The sequence below is a fragment of the Marmota monax genome, unplaced genomic scaffold (genome assembly GCF_021218885.2).
Source record: "Marmota monax isolate L192 unplaced genomic scaffold, Marmota_monax_Labrador192_F-V1.1 WCK01_AAM20220418_F8-fsc00001, whole genome shotgun sequence".
In the NCBI taxonomy this organism is placed as follows: Eukaryota; Metazoa; Chordata; class Mammalia; order Rodentia; family Sciuridae; genus Marmota; species Marmota monax.
In genome coordinates, this window is record NW_026693777.1 from 47,048,736 (window position 1) to 47,070,832 (window position 22,097).

The 22,097-nt window shown below is 36.5% G+C and overlaps 1 protein-coding gene across 2 annotated transcripts in view; it reads right to left on the minus strand.

Moving 5' to 3' along the window:
* Positions 1-18,452, minus strand: part of Slc30a4 (solute carrier family 30 member 4) — a 28,597-nt gene extending 10,145 nt beyond the window's left edge. The window contains exons 1-3 of one of the 2 annotated variants that reach the window (XM_046461429.2): positions 18,314-18,452; positions 17,688-18,181; positions 10,748-10,894 (exon numbers count right to left, since the gene is read on the minus strand). In XM_046461429.2, the coding sequence (XP_046317385.1) occupies positions 10,748-10,894; positions 17,688-18,078 (538 nt within the window). In that variant the 5' untranslated portion in view covers positions 18,079-18,181; positions 18,314-18,452. The remainder of the gene's footprint in view (positions 1-10,747; positions 10,895-17,687; positions 18,182-18,313) is intronic. The other variant, XM_046461428.2, reaches the window with a different exon arrangement.
* Between the last annotated feature and the right edge of the window lie 3,645 nt (positions 18,453-22,097).

Below are 22,097 nucleotides of genomic sequence, written 5' to 3' on the forward strand. Positions count from 1 at the left end.
GAAATAATAAGAAAGCAGGTTGGAGATGTAGCTCAATGGTATAGCACTTGCCTATTGTGCACAAGGCCCTTAGTCTCATCCCCAGCACAGCAAAGAAAAAAAAAAAAAGAGTAAGAAATTTTATTCTGATGTCCAAGACACAGTGTTATATGTAAAATAGCAAAGTATACAAAGTATGTACAATATGTTACCATTTGTATAACACAGAAAATATAATCATCTGAAAATGCAATCTCTGTAAAGATTATAAAAAACACTGGTTTCCTTGGGTGAGGAGAACTGGCTGGGAGACTTGGATGACTTTATACTATATATGCTTTTGTACCATTTGAATTTTCTGCCATGTGAATATGAAGTAAATATAATTCCATCTTTTCAAAATAACAAAATATGGCAATGTGAAGTACATTTTAAAATAACTAATACTATATCAAATAAATGCTGACTGCAAAATAATAAAAGCAGGAAAATATTTTAATTTTTTTTTTGGGGGGGGTACTGGGAATTGAACCCAGGGCTTTCTACTACTGAGCTACATCTCCAGTCCTTTTTATTTATTTTGAGACAGGGTCTTGCTAAGTTGCGAAGGCTGGCCTTGAACTTCTGATTCCCCTGCCTCAGCCTCTTAGGTGGTAGGAAGTGTGTACCACCACACTCGGCTAGGAAAATACTTTTTTGTATGAGGTATTGAACCCAGGAGTGCTTAACCACTGAGCCACATTTCCCAGCCCTTTTTATTTTGAGACAAGGTCTTGATGAGTTGCTTAGGGCCTTGCTAAATTGCTGAGGGTGGTTTTGAACTTGTGATCCTCCTGACTCAGCCTCCTGGGCTGCTGGGATTACAAGTTTGTGCCACCATATCTGGTTCCTAGTCCTTTTTCTTTTTTTATTTTGTGCCTGGCCAAGAAAATACTTTTCTTTCTCCTACATTTTTATTGTTGCATTATAGTTGTACATATTGATAAATTTGTTGTTACATATTCATACATGTACACAATATAACAATATAATTTGGCCAATGTCACTTCCCAGGACTTCCCCCACTCCCTACCCAACTCCCATCCCTTGGTCCCTTTTCTCTACTGATTTCCGTTTGATTTTTAGGAGATCCACCCCACCTTTCTTTTCCTTTTTCCTCTCTAGCTTCCATATATGAAGAAAACATACAGCCCTTGACTTTCTGAGTTTGATTTATTTCACTTAACATGATGGTCTCTAATTTCATCCATTTCAGGAAAATACTTTTAAAGAAAACTTTTCCTGTCAAGAAAACAGGACATTAATCCTATTAAGTGTTAAAAAGAAAAACAATCTAAAAAACTGTTATCTTGGATGACTCATTGTTCAAAGGTTCCAGGTAGTTCAAGTATGTTGGACTTTGATATACTTTCATCCCAATTTATAAATTACAATGCTGTGAAATTATCTAGTGTTAAGAGACTTTTCCCCAAAGACAAATAATTAATTAGTAGCCAAAACTTCTTATATAAAATTCTGTGTATCAACAGAACAGATGTTGCAATAAGACAAAGAAAATCTCATACAAATACTATTCAAAATTGTAGTCTACCTATTCCCGACATACTGGTATTCATACTTTGAATGGCATATAAGAGCTGTAGAAGACAGGAAAAAGTCAACTGAAATATAAAGCTAGTGCTGTGCATTCCTATAATCCTGGTTGCTTGGGAGGCTGAGACAGGAGGATTGCAAGTTAGAGGACAGCCTCAGAAACTTACTTAGCAGGGTTCTAAGCAACTTAGTAAAACCTGTCTTTAAAAAAATAATAATAATAAGGCTGGGGATGTAGCTAAGTGGTAAAGTGCCTCTGGGTTCAACACCCAGTAATATCCCTCCCCCTAAGAAATATATAAAGTTTTGAAGAGAATTTCATATTAAGTACAGGCAGTAAACTCTTTAAGGATACAGAGAGATTTGCATATAGCAGGTACTCAAATGTTTACAGATGAATTTGTAGAAAGAAGGTAGTCAAAGGCTGACAAAGGGCAGATGATAAAAGGCTATCCAGTTTATAAGTTTAAGCTAAATACACACAATAGGTTATATACTAAATCCTTTCAAACAAGGAGTAACAGGTTAAAAGAAGTTGTAAGCCAAATAAAAGGTGGAAAACACATGAACTTTCTTGTCAAGTTATAACTGCTTATGGTAAAATACATCTGTATAAATAATATGAAGAAAGAAGACAATTTAATAAACCCAAATGTCAAAATTCCATGTGCTAATGATAATCTCCTACTAGTAAGAGAACCTCAATCAGGTAGCAAGGCTCAAGTTAGCAACTAGGCCACCATAGTTTTTTTTAACATTTTAGTGAAATATTATTTTATGTTTTTTTTATATATGACAGCAGAATGCATTACAATTCTTATTACATATATAAAGCACAATTTTTCATATCTCTGGTTGTATACATAGTATATTCACACCAATTCGTGTCTTCATACCTGTACTTTGGATAATAACAGGTTTTAAGAAAGACAGTGGATGCAGCCCTGCAGGGCTAAAGTGGAAGGAAGGGTGAGAGGCCTGCATGGATCCCTCATCCAATCAGAGTGGGCTAGGGCAGGATCTAGAGTGGGGGCCTGCTATAGAACTTATGAGTGCCTGGTTTTGGATAGGAATGACAATCTGGTTTACAGTGAAAGTGGCATCAGTCCAGGGACTGCCTTATTCTAGACTTAAAGTTTACATCTTACTTTCAGTCAAGAGGATTGATAAGCTAGATTTGTCTAAAATGGAGAAATTTAACAAATTAAAACTGAAGAAAACAAAAAAATAAAACAAAGTAACAAAACCCAAAATACTCTTCCCTCAAAGAAAACTATCCTGCATGAGAAAATGTGTCCAAACATCATAAAATGGAGATCTCCTCTAAAGAGCAATTTTTTTCCAACCACAAATCTTGGTTTTAGGATTCTTTTGTAAACCTGTGTAAAGAAATTTTAGGCACTATACGGCTTCTCACCTGTACTCCCTGGCTAAGAAGTTAACAGTAGTCAATGTTCCCTTAAATTTATTTTTAAATCTCCCACTGATATATAAATAAATTTCAGATGGAAGATGATAAGATGCTGTCAATAATCTCACCATTGATGACTTTTGTGTGTGGAGTCCTTGCCCACCCCCTTCAAAGGGCAAGTCAATTTTAACTTAGAATGGGTTCCTTCACTGATACAAACACACACACAGGGTGTTTTTTTTTTTTTTTTTCCCTGTACTGGAGATTGAACCCAGGGGCACTTAACCACTACAGAGTCACATCCTACTACTGAGATTTTCAATTGAGAAGTGTAGTGATCTAGCTAAAAATTCTAATAGTAGTAACGTGATTGTTCATTCTGATAAAACAAACAAAAAGCTCTTTCACTACAAATAAATTAAACTTTGGATAAATACTATGAACAGGGCTAATTAGGGTTTAAAAATTGTGTTTCATAGTATATTTAATGTGATAGAATACAGATAAGGATAGGCAATTCCTTTTCCCTAGCAGCATTTAAGAAAAGGAAACTTTCAATCAACAACCAAATTATGACCTGTTTCAATTTTCTCGTTCTTGGTTGGTACCTAGACACATAACTTGCAATTAAGCTTTCCAGGACAAAAGGAATGCCTATCAGATGGATTTTTTCGTTTTCTTAAATGAGACCTAGGAAATCTCACAATTGAACACTAGATTTTGTAAAGTTACTACTCCATTACCTTTAGATAAATCTGAAAGATTAATTTCAATCTAAATGGAAATTTAACATAAATTTAAAACTATGGAAAAAGATTTTATACAATTGCTATTACAGTAGTTATATTTGCCACTTTATACATATATAATTAAAATCGTTACATCTGGCTAAACTGTGGCATTTAGAGAAGGGAGTAGGATGAGTGAGTATGTGTTTTTGCTACAAGATCACTTAGATCTTCTCATTCATTGGAAATATAAACAAATATTTATGGCCAAAGATCTAATAAAGACTAGAATACATTCTGAATTTCACATACAGAGGATAAAGAGTTTTGGTTTTAATGGCTAATAAATGCTAAAAGAAAAAGAAAAGAATGGAAGAAAATAAATGATTGTCAAGTTTTGATAGTAATATAAAACATGAAAACTCCTTATTGCACATTTAAAAACAATAGTAAAATACCAAAACTAGAGGTTTTCAAGTTCATAAGAAAAACACTGAAGTCCTTCTTCATTATTTTCCATAATAATCTTTCCATAGCATTTCCTATAACTTATGATTATATTTGTTTATGTATATTCGATACTGTTTGTCTCTCCACCCTATTATTCATTATTCAACAGGTAACTGTTGGGCAACCATTCAGTGAATGAATAATAATTTGCCTCAGCTGTGTAAACCGCATACAATTAAAACATGTTTTCATGGGTGAGGCATAAATGTATTGGACTACCACAACTGTTAGCTTCTCTAATGCTATGATGCCAATAATGAGTATATTTTACTTAAATTACATGAACACTTGTCTTTCTATTGTCTCAAAGAACTATATACAGTATAGCAAAAATCTAAAGTTGTGTTTCAGAGGTCTATAAAAATGAATAGAGAGTGGAGATGCATCCTCTTTTCCACTTCCTTTTATGATATTTCTCTTTTCTACCTTTCAATGGAAGACAGGAAGAAAACAAAAGGAAAAAGAGTGGACTATATTGGATTTGTCTAAGAATTCCAAACTAGCATTTGTATTTAAGCTCAGCCACAGAGGTCCTTCCTACCCTCAGACTGAAGACATACCGGATTTTTGGTGGCCCACTGTCACTATCAGAAGGCCAAGCTAAACACCAGGGTTTGTCTTTGGATTCGCTCACCTTTTATTCTAAATAGTATCTCCTACTGCCTTCTTACCACTCCCCCTCACCACATACATGGTGCCAACTATTCTCAAGTTGATGATGGCTATCCAATGTTGACCTCCTTACTTATGTCTTCCTTCTGCTTCAATAAAAATTCTCATATCTAAGAAGTTCTAGAACTCTACTCTTTTCTTATAAAAGTTCATGTGATGTGGTTAAAGTCCCAATAAGATATGAATAATTACTAGACATAACTCTTGTCATGGGTAGGATGAAGCGGTTAAAATGAATCACAACTAGGAGAAGAGATTATGATTTTTTTTGGCTGTGGATATGAGAAGATTTTTTAGCTGAATATTTTCTGTTCCTTTAACATCAGAGGATGAAATAACAAATTATGTGGGACTAGAAATGCAACCATATACTTGCTCCAGGATGACCTGTAATCTAGCCAGATTTGCCCAAGGTCTTTGCACAGTACATACAGCTATAAAAGACTTCTATATTGTCACTTTGCCATTAACCTAGGTTGATGATCTGCATTACCACAGCTCAGAAATTGCATTCTATTCCAAATACAAAACAACTCTGCTTACTACAGTCCTCACATGATCATAATCTTTAATCAGCACAATCTCTTCAGCCCAAGATCTGGGAAAAAAGCCACATAAATTAAGTCAAATTGCTTTCACAATCCAAAGGATAGAAGCAGAAAGCAAGAAAGTAAGCAAGAGAATGGGCTATTCTCTTCAGAATGCCACTTCTCCTATTCCTATTCCTCCTGAGGATTTGTGAGATTTCTTCTATTGTGATTTCTTTACATTCTAAGTTTTATTAGCTCTCAGAATAAGGTGACATAAAATAAATTGGATCAAATAAATACAGACACTTAAAAATAACCCACATTTGGCTCCTATCCTGGCTCCTAAACCATAAAAAACTGCTATTGCAGTTCACTGAAAAGAAAGAAAGAAAAAAGAATTTTACAGTATCTGTGACTCACATGAAGGGAAAAAAGAGAAGCAATGAAATAAAACTGACTCCTAGAGCAACCACTTGTGCTTATCCCACAAATCTAAAAATATCTCTCCACCTTGAATGAATGATTTTTGTTAAAATGAACTTTGTTATATTGCCAAAAAAGTTCAAAGACGTAAGAGTAAAAAAGCACATCCTTAAAAACTGTTATTTAATCATCAGAGTGAATCATCTTACTTTTCTCCTACCACCTTGTTGAGACAGTTATGTGGAGACAGTAAGCACTCTGATAAGGAGAACGGAGAGGCGGCCCTTTGGAACATGGAACATTTTGAGATATGAAAAGTTTGGCAGGCAAAAGAGGAAAAGAAAAGAAGAAGACTGGAACTTTTATTGGGAATTTACTAGGTCCTTGACATGTTAGCTACTTTATAAACCTTACCATTTATTATTCACAATTCTGCAATATGGGCATTATCATCACTATTTTACAGAATAAAACTCCTACTCAGATTAACTTCTCTCCAACAGTTCATATAGAATTCATATATGAACCAAAGACATGGCTACAAAGTTCAAAAGTGATAAGTACCAAAGCAAACAAATAGGACCAGCACCTTACTGAGATAAGGCAGAATTTCCCTTCTGATTAATTTCTTCCTGTACCCAAAATGACCTATAATCAAGTTGTGCCATCTAGATATGATATGCCAACAACTAAATAAAATTTTATAGTTTAGTCTATGACCATGGCCAGTTTTAGAATTAGGGATATAATTTACATCAACACAAATGATTTTTGAGAATCAGAAACTATATTAAATTATTTGTTCCATAGCTTTCATGACCTTATTTACTCAGCTTAAATATGCAATGGTTTGATTAATAATCTCTTACACAGAACTTATTATTACCAGACTCAACAGTATTATTACCTGTTTCTGTCCCTGCTTAACTCGTGGTCTCGAAGGAGACAGTTTCATAAAAAGAGAAAAGATGTGAGAAATGCTGTTAGGCATGTATAAACTGTTATGATAACACAAAAAGGAAACAAACTGAGAGAATGATACTACCATATCTATCATTCACAGACCCAAACTCTTCTTTGTATAAATCTAAAATCAGTAAATAAAATAGGGGCAATTTCATTATAAAACCAATTCGTCATTATATATTAATATATTAGTTGCTTTATAAGACTTCATTTGTTGATAATTTAAACACAAATTTCAGGAAATATATGTGTCCATCACAGTTTCTATACAACTTTACATGTATACTATGTTTTTAATGAATGTCACTAGCTAGTGTGAATTAGATGTATCAGTTGTAATTTGACAGTATTATAAGTGAATATTAAAAACTCCTAGCTAGGCATAGGGGTGCATCCCTATAATCCCAGTGGCTTGGAGGGTGAGACAGGAGGAGTGCAAGTTCAAGGTCAGCCCCAGCAACACAGTGAGCCCTATGCAACTCAGTGGGAATCTGACTTAAAGTACAAAAATAAAAAAGGGCTTAGAATGTAAGTCAGTGGTAAAGTACTTCTGGGTTCAATCCCCAGTATCAAAACCAACCAACCAAACAAACAAACAGACCAACCCTTCCCTTATTACAGAAGGAGAACCAAAGGCATAGTAAAACTAGTTACTCTATATCAGCTAAACAAAAGAAGATCAGAAATTGGATCGTAATTTCCTCATTTCAGTATTTTATTCAGTAAAAGCTAATCTTTGGGTTACTAAAGAAACAGAAACTTTCTTCTTCCTCACACCAGACCATTTGAAGGAGCTGGAAGTTCACTCTAGACAGTACTTAATACTGTGAAGCTAATTCTCTATAAAGGAAATTCCAGATTCAGTCTCTGAACTGCCCAAGGAACTGATGTAGAAGATAGAAAACAAATGTAATAGCATGTGTCATTGTCACTATTTTACTACCAAGTAGAACTGTCTCTTCAATTTCCTTTATTTCTACTTTCTTAAGAAACATTCTAATCATTCTCATATGGGTGAGAACCCATTATCTTTTGTACTTAAAAACTATTCATAGGCATAAATCAGTATCAAAAATATTTAGGAACCTAAAAGAAACCAAAGGTAAGAGTAGAAGGCAATAGGAAGTCCTCTTGCTTGCTTCCATTGGGCTCACAGCATTTCTGTTCTCTTAACCCATTTTGTCCCATTATCCCAGATGTGGAACACCTATAAAAAACTTAAATTGAGCAAAAAATATACCATTTATGGTAATTTGAAATGATTATTATGTTTTTAGAAGTCTACTCTTGAGAAAAGTAACAGGTGAATGATTAGAAAAATAAATTTCATATATATGAAAAATATTTATATATAACAAATATATTAAGGATATACAAATATATATAAAGAACATATAAGCTCTACATTTTGTTTCTAACCTATTTTAATGCACTTGTGTTAATTTTGTTGAAATATTCACAAAATTGAAAACTTGGGATTTAATGAGTTAAGGAAAAAATCTAAACTCCATTTTTTCTCTTGCACCTAAAACTAGTGAATATGATTTGTACCATATTATGATGAAATTTAACCCAAAATTTTAAAGATCAGATAATCTGTAGTTTTTAATAGTCTTTCTAGATATATATGTATAAGCTACATATATGCCTTGAATTAACTTTATTTTCTCCCAAAGAATAAATGAAGCTAATTAAAGAATAAATGAAGGCTGTTTTGAAGTACTAGACAGTGTTCTAAGCACTTTACAAACTTCAACTCATTAAATATTCTTTTTTGTTTTTAATTTTTTTTGTAGTTGTAGATGGACAGAATGCCTTTATTTTATTTGTTTATTTTTATGTGGTGCTGCAGATCAAACCCAGTGTCTCATGCATGCTAGGCAAGCATTCTGCCACTGAGCTACTGCCCCAGCCCTCATTAAATATTCTTAATGACTCTAAGAGATAGGCACAATTATTACTATACTCTTACAAACAGGAAATAGAGACACAATGATGTTAGGTAACAACCCCAAAGTTACACTGGTAGGAAGCAAGGGAGCCAAGACTTAAGTCAAACCAGTGGTCTCTCTGTTGCCTTTCATGGGTACTTGTAAACACTAATCAAAAGGATATAATCAACTGGGCACAGTGGTGTTTGCCAGTAATCCCAGCAATTCAGTAGGCTGAAGCAAGAGGATTGTAAATTTGAAGCCAGCCTCTGCAATTTATTGAAACCCTGTCTCAAAATAAAAAATAAAAAGGGCTGGGATTTAGTTAGTGACAGAGAGCCCTGGGTTTAACTGCTAGTACCTGGACATAAGTATAAACAAATCAAAAGCCTACAAGAGAATGTGATTTTTTAAAGTGGAAAATACACCCATAACAGAATTAAAATTACTATTATAATTAAATTATGGCTTGATAATTACTAATGTCAAGAGTGCATTTGGTTCTTCAACACAAATAGAAATTTCTAAAAAATCTAGTTTAATTTTCTGCTTCCCCATGTGGAATCCCAAGGTAATATCTTGTATTCGATTCTTAATCAAAAAGAAGCAAAAGAATACTATTTTTATGTGAATAGCTAAGTGGTCATTCTTTAAGTTTGGAACTTTTAAGTCAGAAGTTTCTATGCATTTCTGAGTATAAAGTGATCTTCAAGAGGTAGAACTGTGCATACTTGCTGCCTCAGGTCTAGAACTGGGTATAGAGCATGTTGCTTTTTAAAAAAATTTTTTAATAAGAAGGAACACTGAAGAACAGAATACGCACATATATAAGTATCTATTTATATTTCCCCAAAGAAATGCTGAAAGGATAGCCCAAAAACTAATCCAAATGGCTTATTACCATGGAGTAGGACAGGAGGATAAGGTGGAGGGAACAGAAATCTTCCCTCAGTAAACTTTGTATGGTTCACATATTTAACAAAATTAATTAACAACAAAACCCCCAAACTCTTTCCAACCCTTCATGTTATCAAAACAAAACAAAATTTAGTCACAATAACAACACACCAGAAGTTTCTCAGGGGTGCTTCTGCAGTGTTCTTCTGGACCTAAATCTCAAAGCGATGGAATTGGAGGTCACAAGAGCTGCATTGTTTAACTGTGTACAATGGAAGCATACCCTTCTTCCCAGAGTTTCAGATTATTCATGATATTTTGTGAAACCAAAACACCAACTGCTTTTGTTAACAGCTTTTTTCACCAAATTCTGTATATCTCTGTGTCTTCTGAGCTCCCCCAAATCAACATATTTATTTTCTTCCATTATTTCCACTATTACTTCATAGAAAAGAATAAGTGAAATAAGGTCTATATGTAGAAATAGCCCCATAAGCTTTTGTAATACAAAAGGAAGACCCCAAAAGTACTCTTTTAGTGTGAAGCTTGAATACCTTCCTACCTCTAAAAAATACTCACCTATCTGTATCTTTAATAATTCTTTAATTATTATTTTCTTTTTAAACCCATATGGTTTTGCTTGGCTCAATACAATAAAAGTAAACTTTTTACCAACATCTTTAGGACAGAAGGAACAACATTTGAGGATTAATGCTCACCATATAATTTTAAATGTGTGTAGCTGACTGGGCTAAATGTACGTTGGAAGTTTTTTTTTTTTTTTTGGTACTGGGGATCCAACTCAGGGGCATTGGATCACTGAGCCACATCCCCAGCCCTACTTTGTATTTTATTTAGAGACAGGGTCTCACTGAGTTGCTTAGCACCTTGGCTTTGCTGAGGCTGGTTTTGAACTCATGATCCTCCTGCCTCAGCCTCTGGAGCCACTGTCATGCACCAGGAAGATAAGTTTTTGAATAAATATCACTTAACTATTTTCATTTGCTTTGTTCAAACAAGATATCACTATAAAGATTTTGGTTAATCAGGGTTACAGTTGTGGTTTTACCATAAAATATTATACCAAAAGAAACCTCAATTTCCTACCTAAGCGATGAAATCCAAAGGTGAATCTTCTGGTTGGTGACTTTGAAGATAGCCACAAAGCAAGCAGGGTAAGTATGATAGCACTTAGATCAGTTAACATATGAAGTGCATCTGTCATAACTGCTAGGCTATTTGCAATGTATCCACCTTAGAATAAGGGAGAGATGGAAGAAGAAACAAATTAATTAAAAAATGTAAGCAGACAAGCCTGAATTATTTAACATCCTACAACACAAACTGTGAACTAAAATCTTTTTCCTGTACAATTAAATTAAAGTATCCTCAATTTTATACAAATCATTAAATACATATATAGTTGTTTTTAGGTATCCACAGAGGATTGGTTTTAGGACCCCCTTGTTTATAAAAATCTGTGCATGTTCAAGGTCTTATATAAAATGATGTAGCATTTGCATATGACTTATGCATATTCTTCTGTATACTTTAAATCATCTCTAAATTACTTATGACACATAATACAATATAAAAGCTAAGTAATTATACTGTAGCTGGGCATGGTAGCCCACATCTGTAAACCCAGCAATGTGGGAGGCCAAGGCTCACAAGGATCACAAGTTTGAGGCCAGCCTCAGCAATTTAGTGAAGTCCTGAGCAACTTAGTAAGACCTTGTCTCAAAAAAAATAATTGAAAGGGAGTTCAGATGTAGCTCAGGGGTAAAGTTCCTCTAGGTTCAATTCCCAGGACCAAAGACAAAACAAAAAAATTAGTTACACTGTATTATTTACAAAGCAATGACAGGAAAAAAAGTGCATTAAGTACAGATGCAATCAAAATAATACTTTTAATCCATAATTGGTTGAATCCATGGGAACCCACTCTGTGGAGCACCCACTATACAGAGTTGTTGATAAAGTCCAGTTGTTCTATTAATAGATTCTCCAATGAGTCAAAGACCTTAAAAAAGTTAAGAACCACTAAATTTGTGGCAAACATATAAAGAAAAATGTATTTTAGCAATGCAGCTTTTGCTCATCCTACTAATTCTACTATTAGTGAATTAATAACTGTAATGTATAAATATTACAACAAAGTTGAAGAAAATCTGTTCCCTTGTTGAAGAGGTTGAACAGTAAATGAAACTGAAGAAACCCACAAGATACACAACATAAAAGATAAAAATTAACTGATTCCTTCCAGGCATGGTGGTATATGCTCATAAACCCAGCAATTTAAGAGGCTGTGGTGGGAAGATCTCAAGTTTGAGATCAGCCTCCTCAATAACTTATCAACATCCTGTCTCAAAAAACAAAATAAAATAAAGAAAAAAGAAAGGGCTAGGGTATAGTTTAGTGGTTATGTACTCCTAAACCCCCAGGATCCTCCAGCCCTGCCAAATGAACTGATTCCCTTGAATATGAATAGCAATGTCTCAAAACAGAGGAAGAAAAGGTAGTATTTAGAAAACATATTCTGATTGATGGCAATGTACAGGAAAAACATTGTTTCCACATGCTATGGTTTGAATATCCCCACCAAAACTTAGGTTGAAATTTATTTCCCATTGGGAGGTATTAAGAGATGGGGAACTTAATTTGACCTTTGGAAGGTTATTACAGTTAAATGAATTCAGAGGTGGGTCTCTATTTCAAAGCGACCCTGGATTTTATAAGAGGAGAAATATGAGGACCCTATATCTCACAATGTGATGCCTGGCACTGCCCTGGAACTCTGAAAAGAAGGACATTACCAGATGTGGTCATCTGGTCTTGATTTCCCAGACTTCAAGAAGTGAACCTTTATTCTTTATAAATTAGCCTGTGGTTTCAGTTATAGCAACAGAAAATGAATTAAAACCCTGATCATAGGGTTTGGTACTATCTGTGGTCTTACGTAGTCACTGGGGACTCTGGAATATATCCCTTATGGAGACTACTATATTTGAGTTATACTACATTTTAATTTTTTTTTAACTTTTCTCTCCTATTATCTATCATTTTTATTTTACTCTGACAGAGTACCTTAATCATCTGCTAACTCTTCTGTGAAGTTTAAAAAGTTCTATTATATTTTTATTGTTCAAAAGCTCTTTTCTTTACCCTTAATTTCTTTTTTAAGGCAGGCTATTCTTGTTTCTGGGATACATGTGCTTCTGATATCTTTGAGGATACTAATTACATTTAGTATACAATTATAAATGAATGGTTCTTGAAAAGGTTTTAACGGGCTCTCCTTATTTTACCCACCTTCAAACACATTTCCAGACAGCTAAGTACAACCAATTCTGGGCCTACTTAGGTTTCTCTAGTGTAATAGTTCTCAAATAAAATGGTTTCTGGATAATAGGAGGCATACTCCCTGGGATTTATTAGAAATAAAATGCTCAGTTCCCTCCCAGGTCTATTTAATTTAGAATCTCTGAAGATGGGGCCCAGAACTTCGTGTCCCAAGTTCTCTATGTGATTCTGATGTACAGTAAAATTTGAGAAACCATTAACCCTAGAGTAAACTGGGCTGGTTCTCAGCCTTCCCCACTGCTGGATTTCTTGGGTCTCTTAAGTCAATTACCTCTTTAATCTGTTTCCTTCCCAGTTTTCAAATTTTTTATTACCATTTTCTCCTTTCCAGTATTTCTCCTCTGTGTGGATTTATACTGTTTTTCCCCCAAATCCTTTTATTGCAGTTTAAGAGAGGCTCTGGGATGAAGCAAAATTAGAAGAATGAGTTCAATTTGCCATCTTTACCTGGGAGTTTGTGTTCACTCAAGTGTTTTTGTTTCTAATAAAAATGTTGTAAAAATAACTGATAACGCTCTTACTAAATCCTATGGAATATCTTTGTCCTCATCTAATTGGACAATTTCAATCTATTTATTTTCACTATGATTTATAGTGGTCCACCCTTATCCTCTCAAGGGATACATTTAAGTTCCTTAGTGGATGCCTGAAACCTTGGATAGTACCTAATCCGACATATACTATTTTTTTAAACATATACCTACGATAAAAGTTTATAACTGAGAAGAGATTTTAACAAGAGTACATAATAAAATAGAACAATGATAGCAATGTAGTATAATCAAAAGTTATGTGTGGATATGCTAGACAAAGGGATGATTCACATTCTGGGCAGGACAAAGCAGGACGGTGTGAGATTTCATCACAATACCCAGAACAATAAGCATTTTAAAACTTATGAATTGTTTATTTCTGGAACTTTCCATTTAATATTTTTGGGCTGTGATTGTGGTTAACTAAAACCAAGGAGAGCAAAACCACAGAAAGTGAAATTGAGGATAAGGGGTGACTACAGTGTTCTCTTTTTTTGGATTTTTGGGACACTTGTTTGCCTCTGACTTTAAGTTAGAGTTCCTCAAGACTGAAGCTTTCTAGGTAATTTTACTCATTCCTGTGGCATCACATACTGCATCTCTCTCTACTTTGACCTCTCTTCTGAACCACCGACTCATATTTAATAGCCCACTAGACATCTCCACTTGACTATTCCATACATACGAAAACAACTCTTGAACCCTTGCCCAAATCCTGCTCTGCATTCTATTCCTGCTTCATAAATGGTGCCTTTCCACACACTGAACTGCTTAGGTAAGAAACTTCAGAATCACTTCCTGACATTTCTTTCTCATTAATCCCCACATCCAAATCATCAGCCAATTCTGTCAATGTTCCCTTTAGACTGTTCTCAATCAGTTCATTTTTCTACATCTACTCTATAGTCTAAGCCAAAACTGCTTATCTGGACCTCTATAACAGTTTACTTTCACCCATTCTTGTACCCTCCATTCTCCACATAACAGCCAGAGTAATCTTTTGAAAAGACAAATGCCATCATGTTGCTCTCCTACTCAAGCCCTTCACTGGCTTCCCATTGTATTTAGAAGAAGAACTATACTCATCTCACTCAATGTGGCCTATCAGGACCTGCTTATCTGGTCCTGCTGCCTCTTTCCCACATGCTCACTACATTCCAGCCATACTGGCCCTCTTTTTAAGTTTCCTTTAAAGAATTGAAGACTTTAGAACCTTTGTACATGCTGTTCTCTTTGCCTGGATAACTTCTATTATTCTCTTTTGGTTTAAATGTACTTAGCTCATGCATAAACTATGTCCCACTGGTTTCTATGTCTTATAGTACATTGTTCTTTTTCTTCATAATACTTAAAACAATTTAATCATGTCTATTCATTTAATACCTTTTTTCCTTAGATGAAATGCTTCAGATAGTAGGAATCCTACTAGGTTTTTTTGGTCCATTATATATCTAGAACATGTAGTGGCATATAGTATATATTTAAAAAATACTTGCTGAATGAAAGAAGAAAAAATGGATGTTGCCCAATGTCCTAGAGCAAGTTAGTAGCAAAGCTAAGATTTAAAACCAAGTCTTCTCTTTCAGATCTTCAAATTACTTCATGTTTCATTACTACATACTTCCTATATGAGATGCTTTACTTCTAAGTCCTTTGAACATACTTTAATATCCTATTATAAAAACTTCTAAACAACATTCTGAATTGTTAATGTCTATACTAAGTATTATCATCTCTGTATTATTTAATAAGAGTTTCAGATTTGAAAATAAAGTCAGTATTTAAAAGGAAATACTTATTATGGTTTTCACTAAATAATAATTACCAAATTAGAGATTCTCAAAATGGGAAGTCAGGCCAATTATATCTTAATGACTTTCACTTAGGTGAAATAAACTCTAAAGTAAGGGGGAAAATTGTGGTTAATTACTTGAACTTCAAACATCACAAAGTCTGAATGTTTCAATATTCTTGTTGTATGAATTTGGGCAAATTACCAAATTTTAATCTGCTGAGATTGTGCCCCATCTGGACACAGTTTGCCCCTATCTTTGAATTTCTTTATAGCGTAAACATTTATAATTGTCTAACAGAGAAAAATTAATTCCACAAAAAATTTAATTATTGAATGTCTGCTTTGTGCCCATCTCTGTTTAAGGTTCTGGGAATTCAGCCTGTATTTCAGTGCAGGAAGAGATACTAAACAAATAAATACACAAATAAGATAATTTCAGGTGCTGAGGGCTTTGAAAGTTAAAGATGGTAAAGAAGACAAAGAGTAACTTCCTTTAGTCTATCAGAAAAAGTCTCTCAGGTGTTTTCTGAGTCAAGAATTCAAGAAATTAGGGCTGGGCTTGTGGCTCAGGGTAGAGTGCTTGCCTAGCATGTGCGAGGCCCTGGGTTTGATCCTCAGCACCACATAAAAATAACTAAATAAAATAAAGGTATTGTGTCCAACTAAAAAATAAATATTAAAAAAAAGAATACAAGAAATTAGCCAAGAAAAGATATGGGAAAAGGAAATCCACATAAAACCCTGACCTATTAGTAGACCATGAAATTAGCATTCTAAGACATAAATGAACAAATATTAGGACACATCACCTAATTTTTATTTTAATTATACATGTGTTTACACACATGCATATGTGTACATGTACATACATACATATGTATGCATGAATGACAAGTCACAATGTTAAGTGCATTTCTCACTATTGAGAGGTCAGAAAAAAAAAAAATCACTGACGTAGAGAATCCAACCAGTTTGAAGGCATTAGGGTAAGGAAAAGCTATGTGAATCCTGAGAAGACAAAGATCAGTATGGCTTAAGTTAACACTTAAGAGGAATGATCTGCAATGAGGTAGGAAATGGGTATAATTTTTCTATGTAAAGCTTTCAGTCAAGCATTTAAAATCTAGACTACCAGCTGGTTCTCATCATGGTTCATCAAAGAGATAACATGAGAGGATCAGCTCCTTGCTTTAATGTCACTTTGTAAAAACTGTTACTAAGAGAAGTTGGCAATTATACTTGGCCCTCCATATCTGCAGGTTCTCTATCCTTGGATTCAACCATTCATGAATGGAAAACATCTGAAAAAAACAAAACAAAAACAAAAAAGCAAACCCAACACTGCATCTGTACTCAACATGCACAGACTTTTTCTTTTTTGTTAATTATTCCCTAAACAATACAATTTATATAGCATTTACATTGTATTTGGTACTATAATTTAGAGATGACTTAAAGTTTATGGGAGAATGTATGTAGGTTATATGCAAATAACTGCATCATTTTATATAAGGCACTTGAGCATCTTCAGATTTAGGTGAGAGGGAAGTCCTGGAACTAATCGCCCTTGGATAAAGAAGGGTGACTATGCACTACCCTAACAGTGAAAGTAACATCTAAGAATTTATCTTATACTGAAAATGTATTATTTGCAATAATTAAAAAATGAAAAAGAAAATCAAATTCATAGAACTGGTGGAGCCCTCTGGTTCGTTTCAGAGTATCCTTACAATGAAAAACTTTCAAGATAGTTGGTAGTATTGACTTTTACAAATCCATTGACTATAAATTCAAAAGGAAATGGTAATAAAGAGACTGAGTAAGTCAAACATAAGAAAAAAAAATCAGAAGTCTGGGACGTGGCTCTTCCATTAGCCACCAAAGTAGCCTCACAGTTTATTCAACCCATTTAGGCTTTCAGAATTCTTATGTGTGATTAAAAAGGTACAGCAGGTGTTCAATAATATCTCTTAATACTGTAAAATTCTACCGTTCTACTTTAGACTCATTTGCTACTTTTAACATTGCAAAAATTAATCTGGTGTTTTATCATGATTGTTTTTTAAAAGAGGAAGTTACACGATATACAATGAAGATAATATCAACTTTACAGTAAATGACACAGGCGTTTGAAGAACTAGAAGATAAAGGCACAGTTATCTCAGGAGGTTTCGGTTGTACTTACGGCTGATGCCCTTTGGAATCCTGTGGCTTTTTCACATCCTAAGATCAGTATCTTGATACATAACAAACTTCCTGAAAAGAAAGCTTAAATCTCAAATCATGTGTCACTAACTACAGCCTGACAAAGACTTCAAGGCAAAGTAAACAGAAAGTGAGTTGGCACACAACTCACCTACGAGTTCTCCAATCATGAAAAGCAAGTAAAGGACGGCGGCAATGGTCAACCTGGTTTTCACCTTTCTCTGCTTCACTAACTCTCTCCGTTTGCTGCAGTTGTCACAGGGGTCCACCTTCAAACTCAGCTGACTGTTGGTCAAAGGTAAGTCCTGATCCAATAAGGAATCATCGTCGGTCTGGAGGGCCGGGTGCGCCCCGTTGATAGGCCTTTCTGGGACTTCAGAGTCATCGTCGGCCACCACGACTCGAAGTTTATTAAACCGAGAAAGCCCCTGGTCGCCCACCTCGTCCGAGAAGTCAAAGGCGCTGGTGTCATTTAAGAACAGCGGCGCGTCGTCCTTCCTCAGCAGAGATTTGAGGCGCTTCCACGCGCCGGAGCCGGCCATGGCAGAGGTTCAGCGGAACCGCTGGGTGCAGGCGGCCGGCCGGCGGCCCCTACTTCACCGGCGCGCCGGTTCCCGAGGGCAGTGCCGCGCGTCCCTCTCCATCCTGTGGAAAACGAAACACGTTACCAATTAAAGGCGCCCCAACACTGCCCACAAGTTCCGAAGGCGCTGACTGCGGGGAGCAGGGCCGGCCCCAAGGCGCGGCCGGGGATCCGCGAGGGGGCGGCGCACCTACCTGGGGCGCCGCCGCGGGGCCACTGCTCATCTCCCCGCCCCCGGCCGGCTCGGCGGGGCCGGCTCGCGCTGTTCCACCCGGGGCCGCGGGGGAGCGGGGCCGTGCTCGAGCCTGCCGCGCCTGCCGCTCAAGACCAGCTCCCGGGTCCGACAGGCTCGGGGCCCGGCGCCGCCTCTCTCCGCCCTGCGCGAGGCCGCGCGCGTGCGCCGGGCAAGGCGCGCGAGGGAGGGGTCGGCGCGAGGACACGCAGGCCCGCCGTACAGCGCTGGGCGCCCGCGGGGGCGGGGCGGGACGGTCGCGCGCCGAGCCCCCGGCGTCTCACTGCTGGAGCTGACGGCCTCCCGGTCCTTCGCGCGGCCAGAGCCCCGGCGGCTGTGCCCGGAGAGGGCGGGGCTTGGGCCGCCCTTCCACCTACCCCGGAGGCGTGTGCGCGCGGAGCTGGGGTTCGCGGGCCAAGTGGATGGGTTCGAATGGTCCAACCCAGAGCTGGGCGTACCTACCTGGGGGTCATCCACTCAGAATCTCAGGACCGATCTTGGTCGTTGATGCTCCGCAGAAAACAAATTTAGTGCCCTTGTACTGGGTGGGAAGCCAAGCAGCTTCTCTCTCCCGGAGTTACTACCTTTCTGGCAAATTGGCAAAATTTGATGCACAGCCAGGTCAATCCTATATGATCGGTTCTGTGACCTGCCCTATGTTTATTATGATTTTTTTCCATCAAATATGTGTTGTCCTCCTGTGTAATTTCTGCCACATTCCTTTTGCCGTTGAGGTATTACAATATGTACTAATCCCGAGCACAGAAAGTCTAGTAGCTATTTGGCCTTTGGTTCTGTTTGACAAATAACATAATAAGTTCTGAATAGTAGTTTCTGATTTAAACCTAAGTTTGAATGGCAAAATGGAAAGGCAGAGTGATCTCCTGTTTTCCCCACAAAGTCTCAAAGATTCATAATCTAGGTTTTCTGTGTGGATTCTAGGGGGTTCAGTAGATCTTTAAATGTAAAAATTTTTGAGTGTATTTTCCTTAGAGTTTTGATTTTATTTTTTGTTTTTGGTACTGGGGATTGAAACCAGGGGCGCTGAACTACTGAGCCACACCCCCAGCCCTTTTAATATTTTATTTGGAGACAGGGTCTCCTTGAATTGCTTAGGGCCTGGCTAAATTGCAGAGGCTGGCTTTGAACTCTGATCCTTCTGCCTCAGCCTCCCGAGCCGCTGGGATTACAGGCATTTGCCACCCAGGCCCAGTTTTCCTTAGCTTTAATCCATTCTCAAATGGAGCTAAGACTCAAGTTTAAAAACACTGCCAGGAGAATTCATTTATAGGTCAAACCCCTAGCTTCTACTTGGAGTGGAATTGTGAGGCAAACTCCTGTGTTTATGCATGTTATGTTTTTATAACAGTCAATGTGTCTTTCCAAGTTACAAGTCAGAAAAAATAAAGTCACATGAAACATTTTCCTCTGAAGGGTCAGTCAGATGACACCTCAGAATCTTGTATACTCAAGAGCAAGAGCAGTAACTGCTTCTGAACTCCATAGCAATCCCTCACTTTTTGAATGCTCACTACATTCCGGCAGAGTTATGGTCATGGAATTAAGTTATGAAACCTGAACAGAGACTCCATGATTCTAAAGTCATGAAGGAAAGAATGTTTCCCAAAATTTCACTAACCAAGACCCTCTGGTCTTAATCAGATGAAGGAAGAGAGCTTCTTGGGGATTGCTTTCCTAGCCCCAAATATCTTAATCCACCCAATTTTGGGAATAGGGTTTTAAAAATTTCACTTTGTTTTATGTCTGAAGTTTTATTAATGAGAGATAGAGGTGAACAAAGTGAAGATTTCAGGAGTGTCATACTATCTTTAGAATAATTTCTTCAAATGATATTTCATGTAAGAAAAGGGGATGGATGATTTCAAGAAAAGATGAGGCAAGAGCATGGGTTGTTTTGTGCATTTACAGTAAGCTTTGTGGAGGAGGGCTGCAGTTCTGCATCCCACTGTGTTTTTACTATTTTGTCCACTGGATCCTGGAGAGAGTTTGGGGAGGACAACAAAACTCTATATGGTGATTGTTAAGGTAGATCCACAAATTCTATGATAGCTCTATCCCTCAAGAAGTGGAGCTTAATTCCCTTCCTCTTGTTTGTACGGTTCACTTCATGATAGCATATGACCTATAAAGAACAGAATATGGTAAAAGTGACTGTGACTTATGAAACTAGGTCATCAAAGACATTGCAACTGCCTCCTTATTCTCATTTTTGAATCATTTGCACTGGAAGAGCTGGCTACCATGTCTTCAGGAAAACTCAAGCAGCACCATGGAAAGGCCCATGTAAGGGGGAACTGAGGCCTTCTGCCAAGAGCCATGTGAGCAAACCATATTGGAGGTGAACCCTTCATCCCCAGCAAGGTTTACAAAAGACTTCACCTTGGGCAATGTTGACTGAAACCTCATGTGAGATCCAAGGCCAGAACCACCCAGTTAAGCTATTCTCAGATGACCCACAGAAACTTCCTGACATAATAAAATAAAATGTTTATTGTTTTAAAATTAAAAGTTTTGTAGTAGTTTGTCATTATGTAGTAGATAACTAATATGCTATATATCAATCTTACTCTACAGCAAGAAAGACACTTATTATTTAATTACATGGGCTCTTGTTTCTAACCCCACCCTGAGACTAATGACATGATTTTTATCCTTGAGCTTTAAAAAAGGCTAAACAGTCTCCTGTGAATAGGTGTGGAAGGTAACCACCATTTGCAACCTTATTTCTATGCATTCAAGAGTTTGTAACAATAGACAAATGAATTTCTTAAACATGACCCACTTGTAATCTCAGTACTGCCTGCAATTCTGTTAGCTATTGCTCAGTATGCATTTTTTTAAAAATAAGAGACTTCATACTTCTTCACAGTCTGAAGAACTTTTTGCATGGAAGATGTAAAAATTTGCCAACCATTTAGCACATCTCTTTACCAGGTGATCCATAATCTTCAAATTGTAAGTAATAGTAGAGGCCTATGAGTTCAGTTGAAAGGTGTACCTTGGGGCAGTTAACTGGGAATAAATAAAATATCCTATGTCAAAATCTGTTTTCTGGCCCAGATATCTCTTGGGGAAAAAAAAGACATTGCTAAACACAATACCACAGCTAATATTTACTTAAGGCCTATTTACATACCAGGCAACATGCAGGGGACCTGACTTATATGAGCTTATTTAGTTCTTACAAAATCTCTAGGAAGAAGTTAGTGATTAAAAGCACTTGAAGGTCTTGGAGTTAGACTGCTTGTGTTTGAATTCTGGCTTCACCCTTCACTGTCATATAATCTCTGCAAATAAATCTCTTTGTGTTTCAGGTTTTTTTACATACCAAATGGGAATGACAATAGTACCTACTTTATGGCGTTGTAGAAAAGACTAAATAAGATAACATGTGTAAAGCATGTAAAGTTAGGACACATAGTTCCTAGCACATAGTAAGTGTTCAATCAATGCCAGCTATTACTGTTACATAGATGAAGATAGTTTCAGGGAGGACAGAGTGAGAACTCAATTCCAAATGAGTTTGGTTTCAGAGCTCAAACTCTTAATAATTTTCTACACTGTTTCCTTCACTATTTTTGGCATTTATATATATAAATTATATGTATATATATATAATTTTTATTTGTTCTAATTTGTTATCATGACAGCAGAATGCATTTCGATTCATTGTGTACAAATGGAGCACAACTTTTAATTTCTCTGGTTGTACATTATGTAGAGTT